Below are 23,193 nucleotides of genomic sequence, written 5' to 3' on the forward strand. Positions count from 1 at the left end.
CAGCTAAATCCATGTTTGGCAAGGCAATGGGCGAGAAAAGTGAAGCGCCTGCCTCACAGCCTTACGGCAATGGTGATAAGGCTCATAAGACCTCTTTTTCCTTTCGCGTCGCCATGTCTGGATCGTCTTTTGCCGCATACAGACTCCCCGCGATAGTGGTTGTATTATGGGATGTCGATACACTCGCAGTACCCCTTCTCGCTGCCATCCTACTGTTCGGGCCTGGACGATGGAAGCTTCTGCCAGCGAGAGCTGAAGGAGGAGTCCCGATCGTGGCGATCCGAGAAATATGCGCCCGTCTCGAATGTGATGGTCCTGGAGCATGACCATGGCCTGGGGTCGGCCCGCTTTTGCGATGATGCAGAGATGGATCGACTATTAGCTGTATTTACCCCTCTCTATCCATCTATCTAACTTCTGCCCGGTCGCAAAGAGTCCATCCAGTACGTACGGTATACTAACCCTAAGCGCAGGCAGAGCACCACCCCCAGCTCCGAATTGTTCTGCTGCAGCCGACCCCACAGGAGAGACTACTCCACACCATCGACGATCCTGCGGTCCTGAAGGCACTGCTCACCAACGAACTCATCAGTGATCGGGTGACTGAGCCCGACAACGAGAAGGCTCTCGACCAGAGTGAGGAGAGCGTGCCATCGCAGCTCAACATCACACGCAGCTGCCTTCTGAAGATCCTGACGCGATACGACATCGCGCCCGCCGCGGCCTCCCACATCCGTGGCCAGGAACAGATCTTCGGCTCGCGACAGCAGCGCGATGAGGATGGAAAGATGCGCTCCTTCGGTGAGTGAAGGACTCGCCAATGGCAACATAGACCAATCGTCTCATGGATATTTTTTTGGTGCTCGTGTTCTAGAATTCTGGTACGCAATCCGAGCCCGCGCCTACGTGCGACGGTTAGGCAAGGAAGCCGATCTCAAGATGACGATCGTGACGCGATACGACGCGCGGTCGCAGTCGACGCTCGTCCTACTGAAGTACCGATCCTTCAACGACCTGCCGCAGCGCCTGCACGAGGAGTTGGTGGACAACCTGCAGGCGTTCGTCCGGGAGCCCACGACGGCCGCGCTCGTGAAGAACCCGTTCATCACCTCGGTGATGCACTTCAACCCGACCATCCAGTACTTCCGGCGGGCTGCCCGCGAGCCGCGCGATACGATCCGCGACGAGGAGGCGAGGGTGCACGGGGGCATGGACGAGTTCGCCCGCATCGACCTGCACAAGCTCCATCTCACCCTGACCAGCCTCGACCAGGATAAGATCCAGATGAGCTTCATTCTGGGCGTGATTGCGCGGCTGCGCATCCAGCACGAGACCTTCCAGACCCTCGTCGAGGGCAAGGCGGGCGTCCCCGAGCGCGACTGGCTGTATTTCCGCATGGAGGAGGAATTCGATCGCTTCGAGAATCAGATCGCCTACTTCAAGTCGTCGGTGGAGGATGTTGCGAGGCGGGTGGAGCGGCTGCTGGAATTGGTGAGAAGCCCCTGTTCAATAGCACGATATCTCCTTTTCCTGGTCAGTTGCAACGACTTACACTGAACAGCTGTTCAACATGAGCTCGCGGATCAACACTCAATCCAGCACGAAGATGACCAAGTATGCCATGCATGAAAGCGCCTCGATGAGCACCATCTCGGTGGTGACCATGCTCTTCCTCCCTGGAACCTTCATTGCCGTGGGTGCCCTATCTGCAGTCTCAACGGTGAAAACTAGGGCTAACAGGCACACATCCACCCCCAGACCATACTAGGCACCAATATTATCGCTGGGCCGTCTCGCTCAGAGGGAGACACCCCGGGCCACTCGGAGCTTTACATCTCGTCGCAGTGGTGGATCCTGCTCGTCCTGACCGTCTCGCTGACTGTCGTCACGATGGGCGGGTGGTATATGCTGCGGAGGAAGACCGCCCGGTCGATTGAACATATGATCTCCGCCCAGAATGCAGTCTGATCCTGTCCGGCTGGTAACGAATGATGTCTTGTTTTTGGCGTTCATATGGCTGACATTCAGCGGGCGTTGCTGATTTTGAGATCTGGGGTGTTGCTACGCACTTGGTGCCTTGAATCTATTTGATTTGTTGTTGTTCTTCTTCGCTTCGTATGTACAATACAGATCAATATCGGTGCCTGATGACACCTGGTCCTACTGCAGGTCCCGTACCAAGACTCCCCGATATCTCATCTTCCCTTCCCTCAGAGTCTTCATCGCGTCCTCAATGCCCGCTGGCGTCATGGGGAAGGTCATAGTCGTGGGGGTGATATTCTTCCTCGCTGCAAACTCGAACAGGGACCGGATATTCTGGCGGGAGGCCACCAACGACCCTTGGATCTTGATGCCACGAAGGAAGAGGCGGGCCAGGGGCACCGGGGCGGGCTTCAGGGTAAGCGTGAGAGGGTAGATGCTGCCGCGAGTCGCCACCAATGGCATCAAACTAGCGGTGCGTCAGTAAGACCATTGGATGCAGTCTGGGTGCTAATGGCACAAGTTCAGAAGGAGCGAAGACAGGGTCGACAGCCACTTACGAAGAATAGTCCACATCAGCACTCCCACAGAGCAGAAGATGCTTCACCTGACGGAACCCCGCGGGCACCGGGCCCCCCGACTGGAAGACATGAAACTCTGACGCCCCGTATTCCATCGCCTCCTGCCTCTTCGCCTCGGAGCTGGACAGCACCACAGCCTGGCACCCCATGGCGCTGGCGAGCTTGATGGCCACGTGGCCGAGGCCGCCGACGCCCATGATCCCCACCCGGTCCGTCGCCCGCACCCCGTACTGCATGAAGATCTCCCACACACTGGCACCCGCACACATCAGCGGGGCGGCGTGGATCGAGTCGTACCCGTCGGGGATGCGGTAGACGCAGTTCTCGTCCCAGACCGCGCCGTAACTGAACGAGCCGTTATCCCGGTCGTGGAACCCGTACATCTTGACGTTCGGGCAGTACTGATCATGGCCTAGGATTCTCGGGGTAAGTTGCCTTCTCGGACACACCACCGATAATAAAAACGAAAAAAAAAAAAAAAAAAAAAAAAAAAAAAAAAAAAAAAACGTTGGAAAAGACATACCGGTCGCGCATTCCTCGCAGGAGGCGCAGATACTGTGCGTATAGCCGAATCCCACACGATCCCCGACCTGAACGGACTTGACCCCGGCCCCCAGGGCGCGGATGATGCCCACCCCTTCGTGGCCCAGCACATTGCCCGCCTTGAGGTAGTGCTCGTCGGTGCCGCAGACCCCGGAGTGGGTGGTCTCGATGAACACCTCGTGCAGCTCGAGGGTGCGCGTCACCTTGTCCGCGACGATGCGCCCCTCGGACGACCCGCGGAATACATCGAATGTGATGCTCATGGTGCTGCGTGTGTCTTGTCTTAATTTTGTTTGCTGGTGTACTCGAAGAGGGTCCACCCCCCTTATTAAATAGTATCCATCTCCCGTTCTTGCTTTGTTTTCCTCCCGCACAAATATGATGGCTCCAGTGCTGCGGCTCCAGAACGGGGGTTCTGTGAACACCCCGGCGAATCGAGCGACGAGATCTCGGTTGCACGATGGGAACCTGTATAGGTTAGGTAGTTCCAACGCTTAGATGGAGTGGTGCAACGGAGCAATGGCACTGATTGGCCCACCCGTCTGGATTTTTCTCCTGAGCTCCACTCATCGAAGCTCATGCCGAGGCTCGCGCTGCCGCTGCCCGGTCCGCGAGATCCGGGCTTGACCTCTGATAAGAAAATGAAAAAAAAAAAAAAAAAAAAAAAAAAAAAGAGAGAGCAGAAGAAGGGGGTCTGCAGGATCGTACCCATGTGTCAGTCGAGAATCGAGATCTTGAAACCTGAAACAGTTCCGATGCAACCGAGGCTTGGGCTAGACTACCTATGGCACGTCAAATCGTGATTGTGTTCCGTGCTTCTATCGAGAGTATTCATTCCAAAGTTGCGAGATAGTCAAAAGAAATTTCTCATCGGTTCCAATAAACGCTTTGGCGGGGCCAACGGCGACGCCAGTGGCTTCTATCATCCCCACAGGACTATGCCAGTTAGGACAGGGTACCGTCATGCTGCTTGGTTCCCTGGTATTCTGATTGCTTGTTGCACTGGGGCTAGACTATCGATCCTTTTTTTACGATTGGAAGGTCATAAGTTATGCGGTGACAGGGGCTTCCCTGCACTTGTTGGTAGTGGTGTTGGTCTTCTCGCGCTCTGTGAAGACTCCGGTGTGCCATTATGCCAGTGTGTTCATCACTCGCGACTATTCTCTATGGGCATTAGCCAGGGCCGTATACCGGTTATGCCAGTTACAGGACCCTTGTGCGGTGCGGCTTTGACTTGGTAGCAGGGCTTTCTTTGTTCTGTCTATGTGGTGGGAGCTCTGGGGCTTGCGGTTGGGCTTTAATTCAGGCTGCTTGTGCATTGAATGGTGTGTTGGAGCCGTACAACTTAGCTCCCAGGATGTTGAGATAGTTCGCCAGCCCTGGATGTGTCGTAGCGGTGAGCGTATCATTACAATCTATGGGATGTTTTCTAGTGCTTACTGCCTGTCGGCTTGTGTCACTGCGACAACGAGTGGGAGAATATCGGGACTTAGTCTCGCCAAGAGGGTCTTTGGAGGGGACTGGTTCTCGATGTATTACACTCTGTGATTTGAAGGCCTCGATATCAAGGTTAGTTGGTTGGTGGCTGGGTTACAGTGTGTTGGCTGACAATCGGAGTCTCACCCGTGCGTATATATATCCGAGCGGAATTGTTTGGTGGAAAAGATGACAAGAGCCCGAAGGTGAATGATGGATATCTATACATAGCTAGACACACTACAGTCATCCACTTCATTGGTATATCATAATTAACCACCAAATGAATAGATTTTGAGTAGGCTACACACCATTGGACCTGAATAAGGTGCATTGTCTATTGACTTGATGACTCAAAACCATGGTACATATACCGAACTACAAACTCAATTAAACAACAAGGGCTTGTGGTTTAGGGGTATAACGCTCCATTCGCATTGGAGAGGTCCCGGGTTCGATTCCCGGCGAGTCCATCTTTTTGCCTCCTTTCATTCTTTCGGGGGTTTCGAGTATCAACCTGTGATAATCTCAATATTACACATTGTCAGTATCCCTTCCTCGATGGTCTAACGGTCATGATTTCCGCTTGTCAATCCCATCCGGGAACAAGCGCGGGAGACCTGGGTTCGACTCCCAGTCGGGGAGATTTCCTTTTGCCTTTTGCGTCTTCATCAATAACACCATGGCTTCCCCTTGTGCACTCTGATTTTGCTCTACACTACCCTACCCCCCACGAATAATCTCATACCCCACCAAGGACCTCAATGAATCCAGGACCTAAATTTTCAAGTCTACAACACCGGATGAGCACCATCACCCATAATCGTGTTAGGAACATGTTCCTGGTCATGCATCCCAACACCCCAACACCACACATAGAACCAAGGCTGATGGCTCACTTTCCAGGGATAATTGTACCGGCCCATGGACCAAGTCACTCGATTGTCACGCACCCCTCGCATATTCCTGATCCCAGCCTTCAGGTCACACCCGCTTGAACTCAAGGATTTACACCTGGTTCCAACCAGACGAGGCAGTGCATATTGTTCTTCGGGTATACCATGCGGTCAATCCACTCGATGCGCCGGCCGATGCTGCAAACAAGGCGATTTGTTGACGGCCTAAAGCGACGGGACCTACACAAGCCCATCCGCCTAAGAGCTGCCGTCCACAGGAGTGGCCGCCCAGAAAAAAGACAAAAAGATGGAGCTGCGGGGAATCGAACCCCGGACCTCTCCCATGCTAAGGGAATATTATACCACTAAACCACAGCCCCAATTGTTGAAAAGAGCCTGGAAATCTGGTTATATGTTACTGCGTTGAAGAGCTGGTCACTGTGAGAAGGATTTCCAACCCACGGGCCTGGGTAGTTCCCACTCTCCGACCTTGCATAATCATCTTGATTCCTGGGACTACCTACTGGTTGGCGTTCAGGTCATGAGATATAGATAGAGCACAACTACGACAAGGGCAGTATCCTCGGACGCGTTTTGAGGAGTAGCATGGCAGTCTCATTCGCTACATACGGAAGACGCACCAAACAAGCACATCGAAATGAATCCCGAGAGGACTGCAAGACTAGTCAGTACCATTCTCCCGACCCCATCCCCAAGCCTAGTTGTTCGGCTCCACATCCACGATCTTGAGCATCCGCCCGGACCGGGGCGCCCGACTCCGCGCCTCCCCCCACCCGAGCTGCGTGCCAGGGAACCGGTAGAAGGCGCGCGCGCTGTCCTCGTCGGAGGTCTGCAGCTGCGGCGGGAACTCGTAGGCCATGACGGAGAGCGGGTTGCGGGGCCCCAGCTGCACGGTGTAGTCATCCCGGGTATCCTCGAGCTCCGGGGCGAACTCGTGCCGGAAGCCGAGGACGTGGCCGAGCTCGTGCAGGAAGATGTTCTTCAGGTAGGCGACGGTGCCCGGGGCGAAGGCCGACTCGTACACGTTCAGATAGTTCAGGTCGATCGGGCTCGGGAAGAAGGCCTCGGCCAGCACCCCGCCCTGGCTGCCGCCGTAGGAGAGCACGAACGCCGCATCCTCCAGCCGGGCCACCCACTCGAGCCTCACCCCGAGCTCGAGCCGGTTCCACTCGTCCGCGGCCGCCTTCAGCGCGTTGGCCGCCAGCGTTGCCCACTCGGCCTTCGGGTACCCGTTGGCGAACGCGGCGAAGTTGACGCGCTGGTTCGGGCCGGGCTTCCACCGCGGGATCACTTTGCCGAAGCCGACTTGGAGGGCGGCGGTCCTGGCCGCCGGGTCGCTGCTGCTGGTGCTGGTGGCATCGGTGAAGGTCACCGGGGCGGGCTTCTGGGTCGAGCAGGTGTACTTTGCTGGGCCTCCGGAGGTGGAGGACAGCTCGTCGGGCTGTTCGTCGGAGAGGTCGGTTGCGGGGTCGAGGGTCTTTAGGGCTTCTTGCCCCACCGCGCCCTTCAGGTCGTCGAAGAAGCTGGCGCGGCCCGGGTCGAGGGTCGCCTGTTGGTCGGACATGATGATGGGCTTGGGTCGGTTGCGGATCGAGGTTCCACACCAGTCTTTGGCGACGGAGTCCAGCTTGGTTGGATATGGTGGTTGAGTGAGATTGTGATGGGGTTGAGGTTGTTGAGAGGAAAAGCGAACCCTGGACCGGGACGACTAGGCCGTATTTATGTCGTTCAGGGTGCACCCCGTCATGAGTGACCAGTTGGAAGAAATAATCCCACGACAGAGTGTGTTACCACTTTGGAGGTCGCTCAATGGTCTGGACTCGACTGCCGATGTCTATCTCTTCAGCAGTAATTGCGCAACACCTGTCAAATGACTCGGAGCTTTTCAGCTTGGCTGTGGCGCTGGAGAGCTGAAGACAAAGGACTCGCGCGATGTAGGCGTCTGAAACAAGTTCGTGTTGTAGGCTAAGCTGCCACCCGGGGGATGTTGCAAGGATTGCTCGGTTTCAACACGAGCAGCCGCAAACGTTAAAGAGAAGCTGACACTGAATCCTTACAATTGGGATCTTCATAGTATTCTGAGCTGGCCATGTCTGTTTTATCCAACCGTAGTGCTGGGTCTGGAGCACCGGTCCACAGTTTTACAATATTCGGGACCGAAGGAGCGGCCGGATTACGATCCAAATATCAACTCACATGCCAGAGACCATGGCTGTGTAACTGGTCTCTAGGAGCGCAGCCATCAACTGGTGATTGCACGACGAGGAGGACTTTGAGTATTGCAGTGAACCTGCCGTGCGCAATACGTGGATGAAATTGCGCCGGCCGCCCCCGTCGTATGAAAGTGGCCTGTGGCCCAGATTCCGCTTCCTCATTGCAGCAAAAGCCAAGATCAAACAACTGATCGCTGTGGCTGTAAGCTCAAGCTCGGACCAAGAGTCTAGTCGGTGCAGCTGTGGGGGCTGTGCGTTGAAGCTCACGACGGCCGCATGCAGCCTTGTGATGATGAATGGTTCGTGGTTCGTATTAGGCTCACCAACCCAAACCTTAATGGTGCTTTCAAATGCTCCTGGCATCTCGAGCTCCTCACGGCTTCCGCCCGGACCTCCCTTCGTCAGGGTTGAGCTATACCATATCAGTGTAGCTCCAGGAGCTCGTGTGGGTTCGGGAGATACGTGCCTGCTCCTCTGCACGTACCACAAAGTACAGTACTGTAGTGAAAGCCACTTGAGACGTTCCGAACTATGACCACTAGTCTGTACCCGAGCTTGATTCTACTAAGCTGTGATGTACACCTACAGTGACAGCTCCGGCCTAGTTCCGTGCTTGTTGCGAGGTTGAAATCCTCGTTGAACCACCTGAACAGCCTGAAGAGAGGATCTATGATTGTGACTGAACCAGGTTGCTCGTATCTTGTTCCCGTCTGTGGTTAGCTGGTTGAGTTGGCGTCGATCCATGGATCTCGTATCCGGGTCCGTCTTTGACTTCATACTTCCGTGTTGGCTGCCGACATTTGTCGCAAGTCGTGGCTAAGGTCTGAGTCGCTTCTCGTCGATTCTTCACTATATGAGATTATAGGCATGTAGAATACTTTGCGTCTTTTTTTCCCCTATTATTTTCTCTACGCCTGGGAAGAGGCAAGGTGGAGAGGCTACTTGTCACATACCGCGAAGAACGAGCATGCTCTGCAACCAACATAACAGCGCCAATAAGACAATCATCTTCCCGACTACAAACTGAGACTTCTGTTTCGCTTGCGATGCAGAAAATGATACAGCCGACCGGAGATTGTTGACTCATCCATTTTCACTCACCTTGCCGACGTGACTTCCAGCAACGTCTCGGCGGTAGGGCTTGGCTCCCAAGAGGGCACATGATAACCAGACTCTGCAGAATCAAGCCTGTGATCCTGCTGTTTGTGACGAATTGGGAGCTCATGGAACAGATGGGTAGATAGGCGAAAGAAATAGGGATATGAGAATTAAAAGTGCCACATGAGGATATCCGCTACCAGCTCGTCGGCGATACCAAGCGATGGGAAGCCACTGGATGCTTATGGTCTCGTAGCGCTGCGGCGGTACGGGGCGGCCGAGGAGATTATCGAGAATAAACAGCCGGATACGTATACTCAGACTGCTGCTGCCGCTACTGCTGAAGGTGATACGCAGGGAGAGCGGCCGGGGCTTCAGTCGCTTCGAGCGAGTCTGCTGGGCAAGGCGCGGCAGGGTGATGATGAAAGGGCGGGGGGTGTTTACTGAAGTGAGAAGTTGTTGGGAGTCCTGATTGTGAATCTAATCTCTGGAGATTCTACTACGGACATGAAGATAACCTGTGGATTTAAATCACAATTCCACCCTCCCCATCTATAATGTAGAAGTAGTCCATCCATTGAAGAAGCAGCTCAGCAGAAACAACGCCATCCATGAACATGCACATCTCCAATCCACCCAAAGCATAGCGCAACTCTCAGAGTTGGACACCAATCACCGCTGCTTCACAAACTTCGTATGCAACCCTGTGGCGACCACCACCCTCTTCTCCCCCCCACCCGTCTCATCCGGCACCACCTTGCAGATCTCCACCGAGACGTACGCCATCGTCCCGCCGACCTTCATCGCCCGCCCGGTCACCTCCAGCGTCTCCCCCTCCCGGGCGGACGCCACGTACGAGACATGCAGATCCGTGCTCACCCCCGTGTAGCTGCCGCCGTAGGTGGCGATGACCATGCCCGCGGCCCAGTCGACCAGGCACGCGGACATGGTCCCGTGCAGCCCGCCCTTGGAGTTGATGTGGGGCTGGGCGATGCGGATGGTCGCCAGCAGGTGGCCCTCGGTGGCGGCGGTGATGGTCACGTCCGCCAGGAGGTGGGCGTAGATGGGGCTGTTGGCGCGCTGGGTCGCGCTGACGGTTTGCACGTGCGCCAGGGTCTCCTCGGGCGTCATTTTGGGAGCGGTTGTCATTGTTGATGGTGTGAGAGAATTGAGCCTGAAGTGGTTGTGTGGGGTTTGATTGCGGAAAGGGTCAATTGGGGGTTTGTTTTGGTGGTGATCTTGGGGTCGTCTTTTTTTTATGGTGGGGGAAGGTGGGGGGGAGGGGAAATCCGAGTGAGACGGAAGACGGAGCGCTTCCGAGAGCCAGAGCCAGACTCGGTTGCGCGCGGCTTGTTCCGTCGGAAGTAGCCGGGCGGCTTTTCCTGGGCGTGGGTTGCGTGAATGGTTTTCCCATCCAATCAAAGAAATGTAACTTGTACCATCTAAGGAAACAGACAAGTCACATATATTTTGTTGGTGTAACTAATGAAAACCATCAGCTCTCATGCTGAGAGCTACTGAATATCTCCCGAATCAACCCGTCCAGATCCGAGACCCCGCTCCAGCCCTGGAAATCACACCGCAGCAGGTCGTCGAACAGGTTCAGAAACTCCGACGGCGGAGACGGAGCAGCAGTAGGAGGCTGTCCCGGCAGCCCTGCATGCCACGAGAGCGTGGGGTCGTCCTCGTAAGAAGTGGAGCTCTGCCCCTGCCCGGCCCTACCTCTCTGGTCAACATGCTGCAGCTGGGTCGCAGGGACGCCAGCATCCCGCAGGCGATGGCGCACCGGCGACGACGCGGTCTCGCCGGGGCCCGCCGGGCTCTTGAGCAGCCGCTGCACTGTCACGTTGGACAGCTGGGCGATGCAGTCGCGCGCGCTGGCGGCCTCCGCCCAGTGCTCGCCGATGCTGCTCAGGATGCTCTGTGCGGAGTTGAGCTGGCGGATGAGTTCGTCCGTGCGGTATCGCGTCGCCGTGTCCGGCAGCTTCCAGATCCCGTGCAGCAGGACGAGCGTGCCCAGGAAGACGGCGTGCACGGCCAGGCGGCTGTACAGCAGTCGGCCGGCGTCGTACAGATCGCCGAAGCACTGCAGCAGCATGAAGGCGTGCTGGACGCACAGATCCAGCATCTCCGGGGCGGGAGCGGGGATCGCCGGGCTGGGGCGCAGCAGGAGCACCATCGTCTCGTGGTACTTGGCGTGGCAGTACGGGGTCATCCCGGTGTTGTCTTGATCCCGGGGGTGCTGCGGCACGGCGGCATGCCACTCTTGCAGGGATCGCATCATGTCCCGCTGCCAGCCGAAGATGTCTTTCACGGGCGGGTATGCGTAGGCGGGCGCGTCGCGGCAGATGCTGTGCATGACGTATTTGATTTCGGAGTTGAGCTGCGCCAGTTTGAAGAGATGGATTGAATAGGACATGTGGGATGGCGCTTCCAGCGATACGGGCGGCTTGGCAGTGCGGTCCATGAGGTTGCGGTCGGGGATATCCAGGGGGAACTGCCGTTGGTTAGTACAGCATCACTAGTAAATACGAGATTCTAGTATGAAGGCTCAGGCGTACCCGGATCTCACACGCTTCGTCCCTGAGTCCTATCGGTCGACCCATCATGGTACAGACCGCGCGGTCAAATGTGTACGCCACCCAGAACACCCGCGTCCGCATCTCCTGGGTGAACAGAGAAATCTGGTAAGACGGAGAGGCGCGAACGTCGCGTTGCAGCCCCAAGTCTATCACGCTTGCCAGGCACTGGTAGTTCAGATTCCAGATGTTAACGTTGCAAGAGGGGTTGTACAGGGCGTAGACCATGAGCAGCAACAAGCACTGCAGCGCAGCCATCGACCCATCGTGGCAAACGTAGTCCACATACTTCATCGCTGACGCATAGTAGCCTTCCACCGGGAGCTGGAGCTTGCATTGACGGGAGAGGTTCAGGGACGCGATCGCCAAAACCATATACACCTGAAACGTGCTGGTTGGGTTTTCCTCCGGGGCGCTGTACACTTCGTTCAGCAGTTCAATGTGACGCTGCTCGTGTAGGAATGGGAACAGGAGGTGGACGGTTCGAAAGTACGTGGTCGAGAGCTCGACAGCGACCTCCTTCTGGGGTGGCAGCGTGGCTGGCGGGTTCAGCAACTCGACGGGGAGGTGAGACAGATTGCCGCGGGAGGAGGATTCCTGCCGGCCGCGCCAGCCTGTATTCGAGAAGATGCGCTTGGCGAAGAAGTATCCGCTTGATGGGCCGATGTAACGGGGATCACTCCCACGGGAGAGAGACACCAGACCGATCTCGTGGGCTTGGTGTGGCTCGTCCTGCACGGGGGCATGATGCGAGATCGACTGGTCGGGGGTGGGTAGGGTAGCTGCGTTCGCCTCCGCCACGACAGCTGTAGCCTGGGAAACTGACTGATCGGGCGTCGGCAGAGTGGCTTGACTGGCTTCAAGAGGGTTTTGCTGTGATTCTTGCGGCGATGCATGGTTCTGCTGCAAACTATCTTCCATGATTGACTCGTCCAGGGTCTCTGAGTGCCGCTCCGGGCCATTACTCAGGTCGACATTCGAGCATCTCTCCCGAACAATCGACTCCAGCCACTTGATTCTGTTTTCCATGTTCGCAATGTACCTACAGCTATCGTATTAGTATGGGTAGTAGTTAGGCTCTCGAAGTACGGCAGCGACTAACGAGCGATGCACTTCCTGCTTTCCATCATTAACGCAAGCAACGCCCGATTTCCGGCATGCGCCACAGGTGGGGGTGATGCCATCGCAACGAATCTTGCGACGCTGGCAGCGTCTGCAGGCGGCGCGATTGCGCGCGCGTCTGGGAGAGTCCATCAAGTGCAATAAATGGAGAAGAGTCTGGCATTAAGCACTATGCAACCGATGCATGAATCAAACGGAGACTCGCCGCGAAGGGTTTGGATGCGAAGATTAGCACGGCCGGGGAAAATCCGTTAGCCCGTTCTAATCCGTCTCAATCTTTGTGGTCCTCGTGGCGGATGCGGACCGGACAGCATCCGAGGGTAGCGGATACGATCCGCCGACGATAAGCCCTGATAAGAGCCGGTGGGCAGAGCTTCCTTCTATTAGTAGTAGCTTGGCTTTTCTTCTTGCAAAGTATACCCAAAATATCAAAATATTCCTTTCACCTCCACACATCACATCATGCTCCGCTTAGACGGCAAAGTCGTCCTGATTACCGGCCTGGGCCAAACCACCGAGGAAGGCTGGGGCATCGGGGCGGCCATCGCCGCCAAACTGGCCCAGCAGGGCGCCCTCATCTACGGCGGAAACCGCTCGCTCGCCTCCGCGCAACGCACCAAGTCCCGCATCGAGGAGGCCGGCGGCGTGTGCGATGTCCAGGAGACCAACGTCACCGACTCCACCTCCGTAGAAGCGCTGGTCGACGCCTGCATGCGCAAGCACGGTCGCATCGACATCCTCGTCAACAACGTCGGCAAGTCCGAGCCGGGGGGTCCGGCCACCATGGCCGAGGACGTCTGGGACGCGCAGGTGGAGCTGAATCTCAAGAGCATCTATCTGACCTGTCACCATGTCTTGCCGCTCATGGAGAAGCAAGCGACCGGGGGATCGGTCGTCAATGTGTCGAGCATTGCGGGGCTGCGGTACATCGGCAAGCCGCAGGTCGCGTACTCGGCCACCAAGGCGGCGATCATGCAGTTCACCAAGGCGACGGCGGTCATCTATGCGGCCAAGAAGGTGCGATTGAACACGGTGGTGCCGGGGCTGATCTATACCCCGTACACGCAGCAACTGGCGAAGCGGTATGCGCCCGGTGGGGACGAGGAGGAGTACATGCGGAAGCGGGACGCACAGGTGCCCATGGGCCGCATGGGCGATGCCTGGGATGTAGCCAATGCGGCGGTCTTTCTTGCCTCGGATGAGGCCCGGTATATCACGGGGCAGGAATTGGTGGTAGATGGAGGCATCACCTCGTCAACGGGGAGAGTGTGAGTGGGATTCGATGTAAAATAGATGTTGTGGTTGCGAGGGATAGTCATTGCTGGCTTGAAGTTCTGTGAAATCATTGTGCTGCCAAATGCATGCCATGCTTAAGTGACGACATATAATCTGACTAGACATTAAGTATCTCCTACGGACTCCGGAGGGAGCATTACATATAAGCATCGAGCAATCATCAACAAATACCCCAAAGGAGTTTAATTGATAGCAAGGTGATGCAATCTGATCCGCGTTGTGCTGATAAGAGGGGGAAGGCAACCCTCTGATTTGCGCGTACAGAGCCGAGGTTACACCGCTAATTGGGGCAATTTGTTGACTCCACTGCATTGCATTGCTCCAGCCTCCTCCAGGCTCCACACCTTTTATCTTCCTCCGATACCCTGGAGATAACGCCTAGTGATGCTAGCATAAAAGCCAAGCCAAGCCCAGCCCCTGCCATTGAATACGATACAAAATAATTTGTACTTCCAGTGTTCAGAGCATCGTGACAATGCGATCTCTCTGGTCTGTCGCATTGCTGGGTGCCTGGCCACTCACCCAGGCCCAATTTGTTGCCCCTCCGACGGACCTGATCTCCACCAAAGGCTATCTCGATGTCCCCGTTCGGTACAAGCGGGTCCCCAACGGGATTTGCGAAACTGATCCCAGCGTGAAGAGTTTCTCTGGCTACCTCGATGTGGCCGAGGACGAGCACATCTTCTTCTGGTTTTTTGAAGCGCGGAACCAGAGTCCCCACGACGCCCCGCTGACGGTGTGGATCAATGGAGGTAGATCAACCCCGGTGAACTATCGCTTGCCATATAATTCTGATGTCGGAACGTCCAGGTCCTGGGTCGTCGTCCATGATCGGCCTTTTCCAGGAGAACGGCCCCTGTGGAGTCGACGCGAATGGCTCCGTGTACAACAACCCGTACTCGTGGTCGAATGCGAGCAACATGCTGTACATCGACCAGCCGGTGCAGACCGGGTTCTCCTACAGCATCCCCGTCCCGGGCTACGTCGACTCCGAGACCAGCAACGTGATCAGCCTGCCCTCGACCAGCTGCCCGGACTATGCGGCCGGCCTCTCGTGTGGCACCTACTCGTACCCCAACATCAGCCTGACGGCCGACTCGACCGATAACGCCGCCCCCAATTTCTACCGGGCGCTGCAGGGCTTCATGGGCGCCTTCCCGCAGTACTCGCGCGAATCCTTCCACTTCACTACCGAGAGCTACGGGGGCCACTACGGGCCCGTCTTCAACGAGTACATCGAGCAGCAGAACGCCCATCTCCCGCACGGGGCCAAGAAGATCCAGCTGGAGAGCGTGATGATCGGGAATGGGTGGTACGACCCGATCATCCAGTACCAGGCCTACTACAACTTCACCGTAAGCCTCTTCCTTGCGTCATATACACAGTCCAAGACTCACTAACCCTCCCCCCCTCCAACCACCAGGTCTACCCCGGCAATACCTACGACTACCAGCCCTACAACGCCTCGATCAGCGCCCTCCTGTACAACAACGTCTACGGACCGGGCAACTGCCTAAGCCAGCTGCGCGACTGCGCGGCGCGCGGCACGGATGCGATCTGCAGCACGGCGGACTCGTTCTGCGCGAACGAGGTGGAGAGCATCTACGACCTGTACCTGGGGCGAGACGAGTACGACATCCGGGAGCTGACGCCGGACCCGTTCCCCTACGAGTTCTACGTGGACTACCTGAACACGGCGCGGGTGCAGGCGGCGATCGGGGCGTACGTCAACTTCACGGAGAGCAACAACGCGGTGTACGAGGCGTTCTCGGCGACGGGCGACGACGGCCGCCGCATGCGCACCACCGCCGACGTCGCCGCCCTGCTCCGCCAGGGCGTCACCGTCGCCATGTACGCCGGCGACGCCGACTACAACTGCAACTGGCTGGGCGGCGAGGCCGTCGCCGCCGAGGTGGGCGCCCCCGGCTTCGCGGCCGCGGGCTACACGAACATCACGACCTCGGACGCGGTGGTGCACGGCCAGGTGCGCCAGGCCGGCCGCTTCGCCTTCGTGCGCGTCTACGAGAGCGGCCACGAGGTCCCCTTCTACCAACCTCTGCTGGCGCTGGAGATGTTCGAGCGGGTCATCTCGGGCAAGGACGTGGCGACAGGGACTGTGGATGCCGGGACGGAGGGGTACAGGACGGTCGGGTCGGTCAAGAGCACCTACCGCGAGGGCAATGGGACCGTGCAGTGGGAGGTGCTGGATCCGCTGGCGACGTACAACACGACGACCAATAGGCCGAACCCGATCGGTGGGAAGCGGGCGAGGAGGCAGGGGTGGCGGAAGAGTGCGCTGCGGTTGCAGATGTAGTCTGTCGTCTTTTGGTTGGAGTACAACGTATGCTTTATGCGGATCTATCTTCACTATGTTGACAAATCTATCAAATACACAGTGCCTCCGCCCCACTATCCCCCGTAGTCAACTTCATACCGCAAACTGACACATATACTCATCCTCCGGATCGACCTCGAAGTCGAACCGCACGAGGTCCTCTTTGTACGGGAACATATACGTCGACGTCACCCTGTCCCCGTAAATTAGCCTGGACACACACGGAATTGACACGGGAGTGGAAGACCAACCAGTGATGCTCCTGACTCGCCTGGTACTCCGCCAACGCCGCCAGATTCTCATGGTAGCTCACCAGCGCGATCTGGAACCCCTTGCTGCGGTCGATCGGGTCCGTCACGCTGGGTCCCCCGACGATGAGCCGGCCATTCTTGACGCACGGGAGGTTCTTGAGCTTCTTGAGTTCGGTGACGAAGGTGTTTTTGTGCTCTTCGCTCACGTCGGAGCGGAATTTGAAGAGGACTGCGGAGGTTCATGGGTTAGGATGGGTGCGGTTTGGGAAGGTGGTTGTGGGGGAACGGACCGATGTGTACGAGGGTCATGGTTGATACTTGTGTGAGTCTGTAGATAAACAGGATATTGAGATTGATGTGAGAGTTGCTGCGTTGGAACCTGTTGCATCTTTGGGTATTTGGGGATATTTAAGACGGCTTCGTTGATCGGAAGCGGGCCGAGGCGGGGGTTCCTGTATCGGGTAGTAGACGCGGATACGTCCCGCATTGCTCTGGACTGCGCGCTTGGAGGTACTTGGAGGGTATTTTTGGTACTTTTGGTATAGTCGGGTACTGGGCGGCCGACCGGCGCGACTTGGTATTATTGAAAGGTGTTTGGGACTCTTACTTTCTGTATTATGACGGTGTTGTTCTCAACCATCAGACAGCCTCGGAGACTGCTGTCCTCCACCGAAACGACCCCATGGGAAGCTCGTGCACTCTGCAATCCCCTCTACCGGTTTCCCTGATTGACTTGGCACCAACATGAATCTATAAGCAACTTTGAAACAAAGACAGAACTTCATTCCTACACGTGTCTACTACCATGGCCTTCTGCACTGCTGCCGATGCCAGATCTGATAGTGGGCGTGCTGGTTGCAAGTCCCATATCGATAGAACAGGGGGGGTTCGCGGGCATTCTTGATGGCTCGCCAGACGGCGTGGAATGCCCGGTCGATGTTAGTGTTGTCGTCGAGCTGCAGCTCCAGCCAATCGCCGACGCCTTCCATCTCCAACTTGACGCGCCCCGAGAGACTCTGGTCCCCATCGAGGTGGTTCACGTCAAAGGCAAAGAGCATGTACGCGGTGAAGAGCCGGATCCAATAATGGTTCACCCACTGGCCCCTGTGCCGCATGATGAGCCGCACGAGGTTCTCCACGGCTTTGACGGGGGTCAGCATGTTGACCGGGTAATGCTTGGGGTTCTGCCGGCCCCGGAAGTCGAGCAGCCCGGCGCCCGCGGCGGGCAGATGGCTGGACGAGGTGGTTCGGTAGATCGAGGTCCCCGGGGCGCTCCGCGGGCTGCGCTGCGACAGCGGCCACAGGAAGGCCGGTTCGTCCCCGTGCGCTGCCGGGCCGCAGGGCGGGTCTGGGAGGGCCGGGTGGATCACAGCCTTCATGGGATACAGAAAGACCCCGCGCGACTGCTCCAGATCCCAGGCCGACTTGGGGTAGCGGTGGTCGGTGTGGAAGTGATACGCCGGCCGCGGGTAGGCGCGGTGCGATGGCTTGTCGCGCCGCAGGACGGCGCACCGGACTTTCTTCTGGCGGAGGGAGCGCCGCTTCCCCTCCGAAGAGGCCTTGTCGCTCTCCTCCCCCTCCTCCTCGCTGTCGCTCTGCCCCAGCATCTCGCTCCACGCGGCAGTGCGCGGGCAGGCCGGGCAGGCCGGGAATCCGTCCGCCCGCAGGATCTCCGCCGCCTGGTCGAGGAGCGGCTCGGGGATCGCCCATTCGGAATTCTGGACGTTGATTGGCACGCCCGCGTACGAGGCGGCCATCTCGCCGGCCACGGTGGCCTTGATGCGGTTCGTGCCAAGCAGATAGGACATCCGGCGGTGCAGCTCGGGACTGTCCGGCGCATCCACGGGGAAATACACCCGCGGCGGAGGCACGGGTTTCCTGTCTTTCGCCTTGAGACCCGGGGTCTGGTCCAACCAGTAGGGAATCTTGGCCAGCGACACCTCGTCGGGTCCCACTATGTTGACGCTCGAGACGGTTTCATTATCAGAGTCAGACGAGGTATCCGAGTCCCAGTCGGGGAGCCCGTAGTCCAGATTCGTGGCCTGGCATTGGGAGGCAAATTCTTTTTGTGCAGACTCTGTCTGCAGAGTGGCCATTTTGACCTAGCTGTGAGATTCGTACGGAAATGAAAGATATTGTGACTGAGTGGAAGGAGCGACGTTACGACTGATTTCGGAGGGGGGCTTTTATACTGTATATCCTGCGAATTTGATGTTTGTGGTGGGATGAGAGTTTGTTGCATGCCTTGTCATATTGCTCACTTTGTCGTCTTTTAATTCGCCAATGAGCTTCATCTTATATACAAAGGCCCACGTTCTGAGATGGATAGTGGTGATATATGAGAGGGTCGGGATGTTTACCCGTTTCTTTGAGCCCCAATTCGCTACGGTATGTTTCCATTGTTAGGGTTTCCATGCTCCTTTGTCTGTACGTCTTTGTGCGAACAGAACATTGTGCTCACTGTACCTAGTAGCCATAGAATGCCTAAGGCTGGCATTTTAGACTGCATTGGACGATTTCCAACTCCAGCCAATCCAGATAGGCGTAAAAGACATTGCGCCATGCCGACGGAAATGAGAAGCATCGAAGCGGGGAGCTCGGATCTCTCCCGCTTTGCTGCTCGGAGAAGTTTCCGCCTCGGTTTATCCCCAGCCGACCCCGCATTGTCTCATAAAGCTGCACGTTTGGCAACATCCAGGAATCAAACTATCAGCTTCGTTTACCCATTACCCACTAAGCGCGAGAATGGAGCAAACGGAACCACCAAACCAGGACTATGATCTCCAGCAACCCATCGCCTCCACCACCGGGCTGCGCCAAGGGCTCACCTCGTACGGAGACGCCCACTTCTCCCTGTTCCTGCGCAAAGTCTTCATCAAAGCCCTAGGTTACTCGGAAGATGCGCTCTCCCGTCCCATCATCGGCATCATCAATACTGGCTCGGGCTTCAACCCCTGCCATGGGAACGTGCCGCAGCTGATGGAGGCGACCAAGCGAGGCATCCACCTTGCGGGAGGCATTGCCATCGATTTCCCCACCATCAGCCTGCACGAGAGTTTCTCCCACCCGACCAGCATGTTCCTGCGGAATCTCATGAGCATGGACACCGAGGAGATGATCCGTGCTCAGCCTGTGGATGCTTGCATTATGATCGGAGGTCTGTACAGGCCAGAGAACCTTCCCACTGACCGCCGTGAACCTGTGCGATCGTGCTGACATCCTACCCCCCAGGCTGCGACAAGACGGTCCCCGCTCAGATCATGGGCGGCATCTCCGCCAACAAGCCCATTCTACCCCTTCTCACCGGCCCCATGATGCCTGGCAGTCACCGGGGCAAGCGAATCGGCGCCTGCACCGACTGCCGAAACAATTGGGCTTCGTACCGGGCGGGCACGATCGACATGGAGGAGATCGGAGCGATCAACGAGGAACTGGCGCCAACAGTGCGTAACCCTGCCCTTCCCCTTCCCTTCCCCACTGCACAGCCCTAACCCCGCCCCCGGCACAGGTCGGCACCTGCGGAGTAATGGGCACTGCCAGCACGATGGCCTGCATCACCGCCGCGCTCGGCCTCATCCCACTCCAGGGGGCCTCGGCGCCCGCCGTCTCAGCCGCCCGCCTGCGCATCGCCGAGCAGACGGGCGCCAACGCAGTCGCCGCCGCGCAGCACCGCGACCAGCGCACCCCGCAAGCCCTGCTCACCGCAGAATCCTTCCACAACGCAGCCGTGGTCCTCCAGGCGATCGGCGGCTCGACGAACGCAATGGTGCACCTAATGGCCATCATCAACCGGCACCCGGACATCAGCGGGACCCTGACCCTGGACACATTGGACGCCATCGGCCGCACGACCCCACTGCTGGTGGACCTCAAACCCAGCGGCGACAACTACATGACCGACTTCCACAACGCAGGGGGCATGCTCTGCCTGCTGCACCGACTGCGCCCGCTCCTCAAGACCTCGGCGCGCACCATCACCGGCGCCACCCTGAGCGAGGTCCTCGACAGCACCCCCTTCCGCGACCACGACTTTTCCCGCAGTATCATCCGCACCCTGGCGGACCCGCTGCACCCCAACGCCTCCCTCGTGGTGCTGCACGGCAACATCGCCCCGGACGGGGCCGTGTGCAAGGCCTCGGCCTCCAAGGACCCGCGCCTCCTGTACCACACGGGCCCCGCCGTCGTCTTCGAGAGCCCGCGCGACCTCGCCGCCCGCCTCGACGCCCCGGACCTCGACGTGACCCCAGACTCCGTCCTCGTGCTCAAGGGCATCGGCCCCATCGGGAACCCCGGCATGCCCGAGGCCGGCATGATCCCCATCCCGCGCAAGCTGGCCGCCCGCGGGGTCACGGATATGCTGCGCCTCTCGGATGGCCGCATGTCCGGCACCGCCGGGGGCACCATCGTCCTGCATGTGGCGCCGGAGGCGGCGGTGCCGGAGTCGCCGTTCGGGGCCGTGCGCACCGGGGATATGATTACGCTGGATGTGGAGAGGAGGGTGCTGCGGTTGGAGGTGAGTGAGGAGGAATTGCAGAGGAGGGTGGAGGAGCGGCGCGTCGCCGTGGTGGAACAAGGGCTGGAGGAGACGTGGAATGCGCGGCGGGCCAGGCGCGGGTATCGCGGGTTGTATGAGCGGGAGGTCAATCAGGCGCATGAGGGGGCGGATTTTCGCTTTTTGACGGCCCGTGGGCCAGGGGACGTGTAGCTTGTGTTGGGTGTTTTGTGTGGTATACCGAGGATTGGTTTAGGTGATTGGGATGTACTGTGCAAGGTATGTGCATGTATTGTTTGGCTTGTATTGTACAGCTTTGTGTGGGGTTTCAAGTAGGGCAGCTTAGGACTGTCGAAGAAGACTGGAGCCATGGTGTGGAGCGAAGCCCCGGTCGGCTTTGGCCCTATGTCTATAAGATCAAATGCTATCAACGCGTATTCAAGCTAAGGAGCAAGCGAACTCTTCCCCCTCAGCCGCGGGCCCCACCTCCGAAACGCAAAGGGGATAGGAATCATCACGGCCGCCAGGCATCCCAGCAACGTCGCCGCCCACTGGATCCCCAGATTTTCGAACATCTGCTTCGTGAACAGCGGAAATCCAGCCGCAACGCTGGAGCGGAGGATGATGTTGGCCGCCACGGTCGATGCCGCCCTAAGTCACGTCAGCTCACTGCCCGAGAAGCAACAAGAATGTTCCAGCTAGCTCACAGCGGGAGATACGAATCAACCAAGTAGTTGAAGCACGGGAGGAAGATGCACAGTACGCCGAACCCTACAAAGACACCGGCCGCAGTGGGTGCCATCCAGTGGATGCGTGGTGTGAATCCCGTCCAGCCGAACCTTCTCCCCCTCACATCAATATGGTGCTCGTGCGAGTCGTGACCCCGATACAGAGTATACGTACCAGAAGATCCCGACCGTGAAGATCGGAGCACCGATCATCGCGGGCCCCAGCCGCCATTCTGGCACAGGGCGGTTGTCGTTCGCGATGAGTTTCTTGACATACGCCGAGTGCTGGGAGAGGATAAAGGCGCAGGCGAGGACCTGGCCGATGATCAGGCCGATGAAGGGCAGGCCGCTGACGCCGAGACTCATGTGGTAGACCGTCTGGAACACGTAGGGGTAGGCCTCAAGCAGGGCGTAGACCAGCCCGTAGATGAACGACATGTACATCGAGATCAGCAGGATGATAGGCTCGGTGAGGAGCATCCGCAGCGGGCGGGTGAAGTTCTTCTGCAGCAGCGCGGTCAGATCGATCTCGACCTCGTCCTGTTTGGCGTGGATGCCCCAGTTGCGGGTCGCCCGGCGGATGGCGGCTGCCTTTTCGACCAGGAGGATCGGGGCGTATGTTTCTTTCAGGAAGGCAAAGGAGATGATGCCCAATGCAAAGCCCATCAAGGCGGGGAGGTAGAGTGTCCAGCGCCAGCCGAGCGAGCTGGAGGTGATGAACCCGCCGATGAATGGGGCGCAGAAGGGCCCGACGAACACGGTGAGCGCGTAGATGGTCATGGCGAATCCCCGATGGGCATTGCTGTAGATATCCGTCAGCACGCCGGGGACGACGGACAACGGGCAGGCTCCGAACACCCCCGCGAAGAAGCGGCAGATGATGACCGTCTGCAGGTCCTTGCCCACTGCCGAGCCGATGTCGAAGATGGCCCCGCCGACGAGGCCTAGGATCAGGGGCCACCGTCGGCCGATCAATTCCGAAGCAGGTCCCCAGATCAGAGGGCCCGTTGCGAAGCCCAGGACGTAGAGGGTGGTTCCCAAGGTGGCTACCTCGGTGCTGACGCCGAAGGCTTTGCCTACTTGCTCGGTTCCTGGGGCGAACAGCCCGCTGGCGAAAGATGCGACGAAGGTGCCGGCACAGGCTATGACGGAGATGTAGAGCCTAACTTAGAGTGTTAGATCTTGATTCTTAATTTCTCCCTGTTCTCGAATGGTCTTACTTCACGGCAAAGCTCCAGTTGAAAGGATGCGTGGCGTCGTCAGGTCCGTCGAACTCAACAACGTACTCAGCTGGATCAGGAAGCGGCGGTGGGAAACGCTTCCCGGCTCCCATAGAGTAACCTAAAGGCTTGTCCTTCTCGAGGGTTTCCTCATTGTCATTGCCCACGGTCAGGTCGTACTGCAGGCTATCGCTCCTGCTTTTGTGTAGTTCGCCTGCTTCAAGGTCCGCGTTGCTCATGGCGTCTTGGCTGTGCAGGGAGTTGCTTCAAGTCAAAGATTTCCAGAAGGTGTTCATGAAAATTGAGATGAAACTCTCAACCTGAAATGACGATACATTATCGACCATTTTTGTATGCGAAGT

The 23,193-nt window shown here is 57.7% G+C and overlaps 12 protein-coding genes and 3 non-coding genes across 15 annotated transcripts; 7 read left to right on the forward strand and 8 right to left on the reverse strand.

The window, feature by feature from the left end:
• Positions 1–88: 88 nt before the first annotated feature.
• On the forward strand, positions 89–2,007 carry BO72DRAFT_487168 (uncharacterized protein). The gene is made up of 5 exons (XM_040947965.1): positions 89–384; positions 474–801; positions 875–1,491; positions 1,562–1,693; positions 1,759–2,007. The coding sequence occupies exons 1-5, from the start codon at positions 172–174 to the stop codon at positions 1,966–1,968; spliced, it is 1,500 nt and encodes a 499-aa protein (XP_040799946.1). The 5' UTR covers positions 89–171; the 3' UTR covers positions 1,969–2,007.
• A 153-nt stretch (positions 2,008–2,160) lies between these two features.
• Positions 2,161–3,527, reverse strand: BO72DRAFT_487169 (NAD(P)-dependent alcohol dehydrogenase; the record flags this gene model as incomplete). The annotated part of the gene is made up of 3 exons (XM_040947966.1): positions 3,085–3,527; positions 2,541–2,973; positions 2,161–2,449 (listed from the first exon to the last, which is right to left on the reverse strand). The coding sequence occupies exons 1-3, from the start codon at positions 3,365–3,367 to the stop codon at positions 2,161–2,163; spliced, it is 1,005 nt and encodes a 334-aa protein (XP_040799947.1). The 5' UTR covers positions 3,368–3,527.
• A 284-nt stretch (positions 3,528–3,811) lies between these two features.
• Positions 3,812–4,390, forward strand: BO72DRAFT_156472 (uncharacterized protein). Its single transcript, XM_040939272.1, has one exon. The coding sequence runs from the start codon at positions 4,043–4,045 to the stop codon at positions 4,343–4,345; it is 303 nt and encodes a 100-aa protein (XP_040799948.1). The 5' UTR covers positions 3,812–4,042; the 3' UTR covers positions 4,346–4,390.
• A 591-nt stretch (positions 4,391–4,981) lies between these two features.
• Positions 4,982–5,053, forward strand: BO72DRAFT_t169. The gene has a single exon. It is a non-coding gene; the product is annotated as a tRNA-Ala (tRNA).
• An 82-nt stretch (positions 5,054–5,135) lies between these two features.
• BO72DRAFT_t170 lies at positions 5,136–5,225 on the forward strand. The gene has a single exon. It is a non-coding gene; the product is annotated as a tRNA-Asp (tRNA).
• Positions 5,226–5,784: 559 nt separating this feature from the next.
• Positions 5,785–5,856, reverse strand: BO72DRAFT_t172. The gene has a single exon. It is a non-coding gene; the product is annotated as a tRNA-Ala (tRNA).
• Positions 5,857–6,194: 338 nt separating this feature from the next.
• Positions 6,195–7,061, reverse strand: BO72DRAFT_432124 (zincin; the record flags this gene model as incomplete). The annotated part of the gene is made up of 1 exon (XM_040943163.1): positions 6,195–7,061. The coding sequence occupies one exon, from the start codon at positions 7,059–7,061 to the stop codon at positions 6,195–6,197; it is 867 nt and encodes a 288-aa protein (XP_040799949.1).
• A 2,253-nt stretch (positions 7,062–9,314) lies between these two features.
• Positions 9,315–10,358, reverse strand: BO72DRAFT_449372 (PaaI family thioesterase). The gene has a single exon (XM_040945008.1). It carries the CDS (start codon positions 9,955–9,957, stop codon positions 9,481–9,483), a length of 477 nt encoding a protein of 158 aa, XP_040799950.1. The 5' UTR covers positions 9,958–10,358; the 3' UTR covers positions 9,315–9,480.
• Positions 10,131–12,641, reverse strand: BO72DRAFT_512760 (Zn(II)2Cys6 transcription factor; the record flags this gene model as incomplete). The annotated part of the gene is made up of 3 exons (XM_040949449.1): positions 10,131–11,305; positions 11,370–12,429; positions 12,490–12,641. The coding sequence occupies 3 exons, from the start codon at positions 12,639–12,641 to the stop codon at positions 10,304–10,306; spliced, it is 2,214 nt and encodes a 737-aa protein (XP_040799951.1). The 3' UTR covers positions 10,131–10,303.
• A 137-nt stretch (positions 12,642–12,778) lies between these two features.
• On the forward strand, positions 12,779–14,089 carry BO72DRAFT_512768 (SDR family NAD(P)-dependent oxidoreductase; the record flags this gene model as incomplete). The annotated part of the gene is made up of 3 exons (XM_040949450.1): positions 12,779–13,717; positions 13,753–13,777; positions 14,072–14,089. The coding sequence occupies exons 1-3, from the start codon at positions 12,972–12,974 to the stop codon at positions 14,087–14,089; spliced, it is 789 nt and encodes a 262-aa protein (XP_040799952.1). The 5' UTR covers positions 12,779–12,971.
• A 114-nt stretch (positions 14,090–14,203) lies between these two features.
• On the forward strand, positions 14,204–16,171 carry BO72DRAFT_478493 (serine carboxypeptidase). The gene is made up of 3 exons (XM_040947512.1): positions 14,204–14,557; positions 14,616–15,160; positions 15,229–16,171. Exons 1-3 carry the CDS (start codon positions 14,281–14,283, stop codon positions 16,117–16,119), a joined length of 1,713 nt encoding a protein of 570 aa, XP_040799953.1. The 5' UTR covers positions 14,204–14,280; the 3' UTR covers positions 16,120–16,171.
• Positions 16,172–16,202: 31 nt separating this feature from the next.
• BO72DRAFT_407228 (Dabb family protein) lies at positions 16,203–16,755 on the reverse strand. Its single transcript, XM_040942347.1, has 3 exons — positions 16,682–16,755; positions 16,392–16,620; positions 16,203–16,333 (listed from the first exon to the last, which is right to left on the reverse strand). The coding sequence occupies exons 1-3, from the start codon at positions 16,698–16,700 to the stop codon at positions 16,234–16,236; spliced, it is 348 nt and encodes a 115-aa protein (XP_040799954.1). The 5' UTR covers positions 16,701–16,755; the 3' UTR covers positions 16,203–16,233.
• A 436-nt stretch (positions 16,756–17,191) lies between these two features.
• On the reverse strand, positions 17,192–18,487 carry BO72DRAFT_487175 (uncharacterized protein; the record flags this gene model as incomplete). The annotated part of the gene is made up of 1 exon (XM_040947967.1): positions 17,192–18,487. The coding sequence occupies one exon, from the start codon at positions 18,485–18,487 to the stop codon at positions 17,192–17,194; it is 1,296 nt and encodes a 431-aa protein (XP_040799955.1).
• A 628-nt stretch (positions 18,488–19,115) lies between these two features.
• ilv3C (putative dihydroxy-acid dehydratase) lies at positions 19,116–21,416 on the forward strand. Its single transcript, XM_040949451.1, has 3 exons — positions 19,116–19,548; positions 19,623–19,834; positions 19,900–21,416. Exons 1-3 carry the CDS (start codon positions 19,137–19,139, stop codon positions 21,094–21,096), a joined length of 1,821 nt encoding a protein of 606 aa, XP_040799956.1. The 5' UTR covers positions 19,116–19,136; the 3' UTR covers positions 21,097–21,416.
• Positions 21,327–22,944, reverse strand: BO72DRAFT_469721 (MFS transporter; the record flags this gene model as incomplete). The annotated part of the gene is made up of 4 exons (XM_040946975.1): positions 21,327–21,534; positions 21,591–21,722; positions 21,787–22,773; positions 22,832–22,944. The coding sequence occupies 4 exons, from the start codon at positions 22,942–22,944 to the stop codon at positions 21,327–21,329; spliced, it is 1,440 nt and encodes a 479-aa protein (XP_040799957.1).
• Between the last annotated feature and the right edge of the window lie 249 nt (positions 22,945–23,193).

Source organism: Aspergillus fijiensis (genome assembly GCF_003184825.1).
Source record: "Aspergillus fijiensis CBS 313.89 unplaced genomic scaffold BO72scaffold_33, whole genome shotgun sequence".
Lineage (NCBI taxonomy): Eukaryota > Fungi > Ascomycota > Eurotiomycetes > Eurotiales > Aspergillaceae > Aspergillus > Aspergillus fijiensis.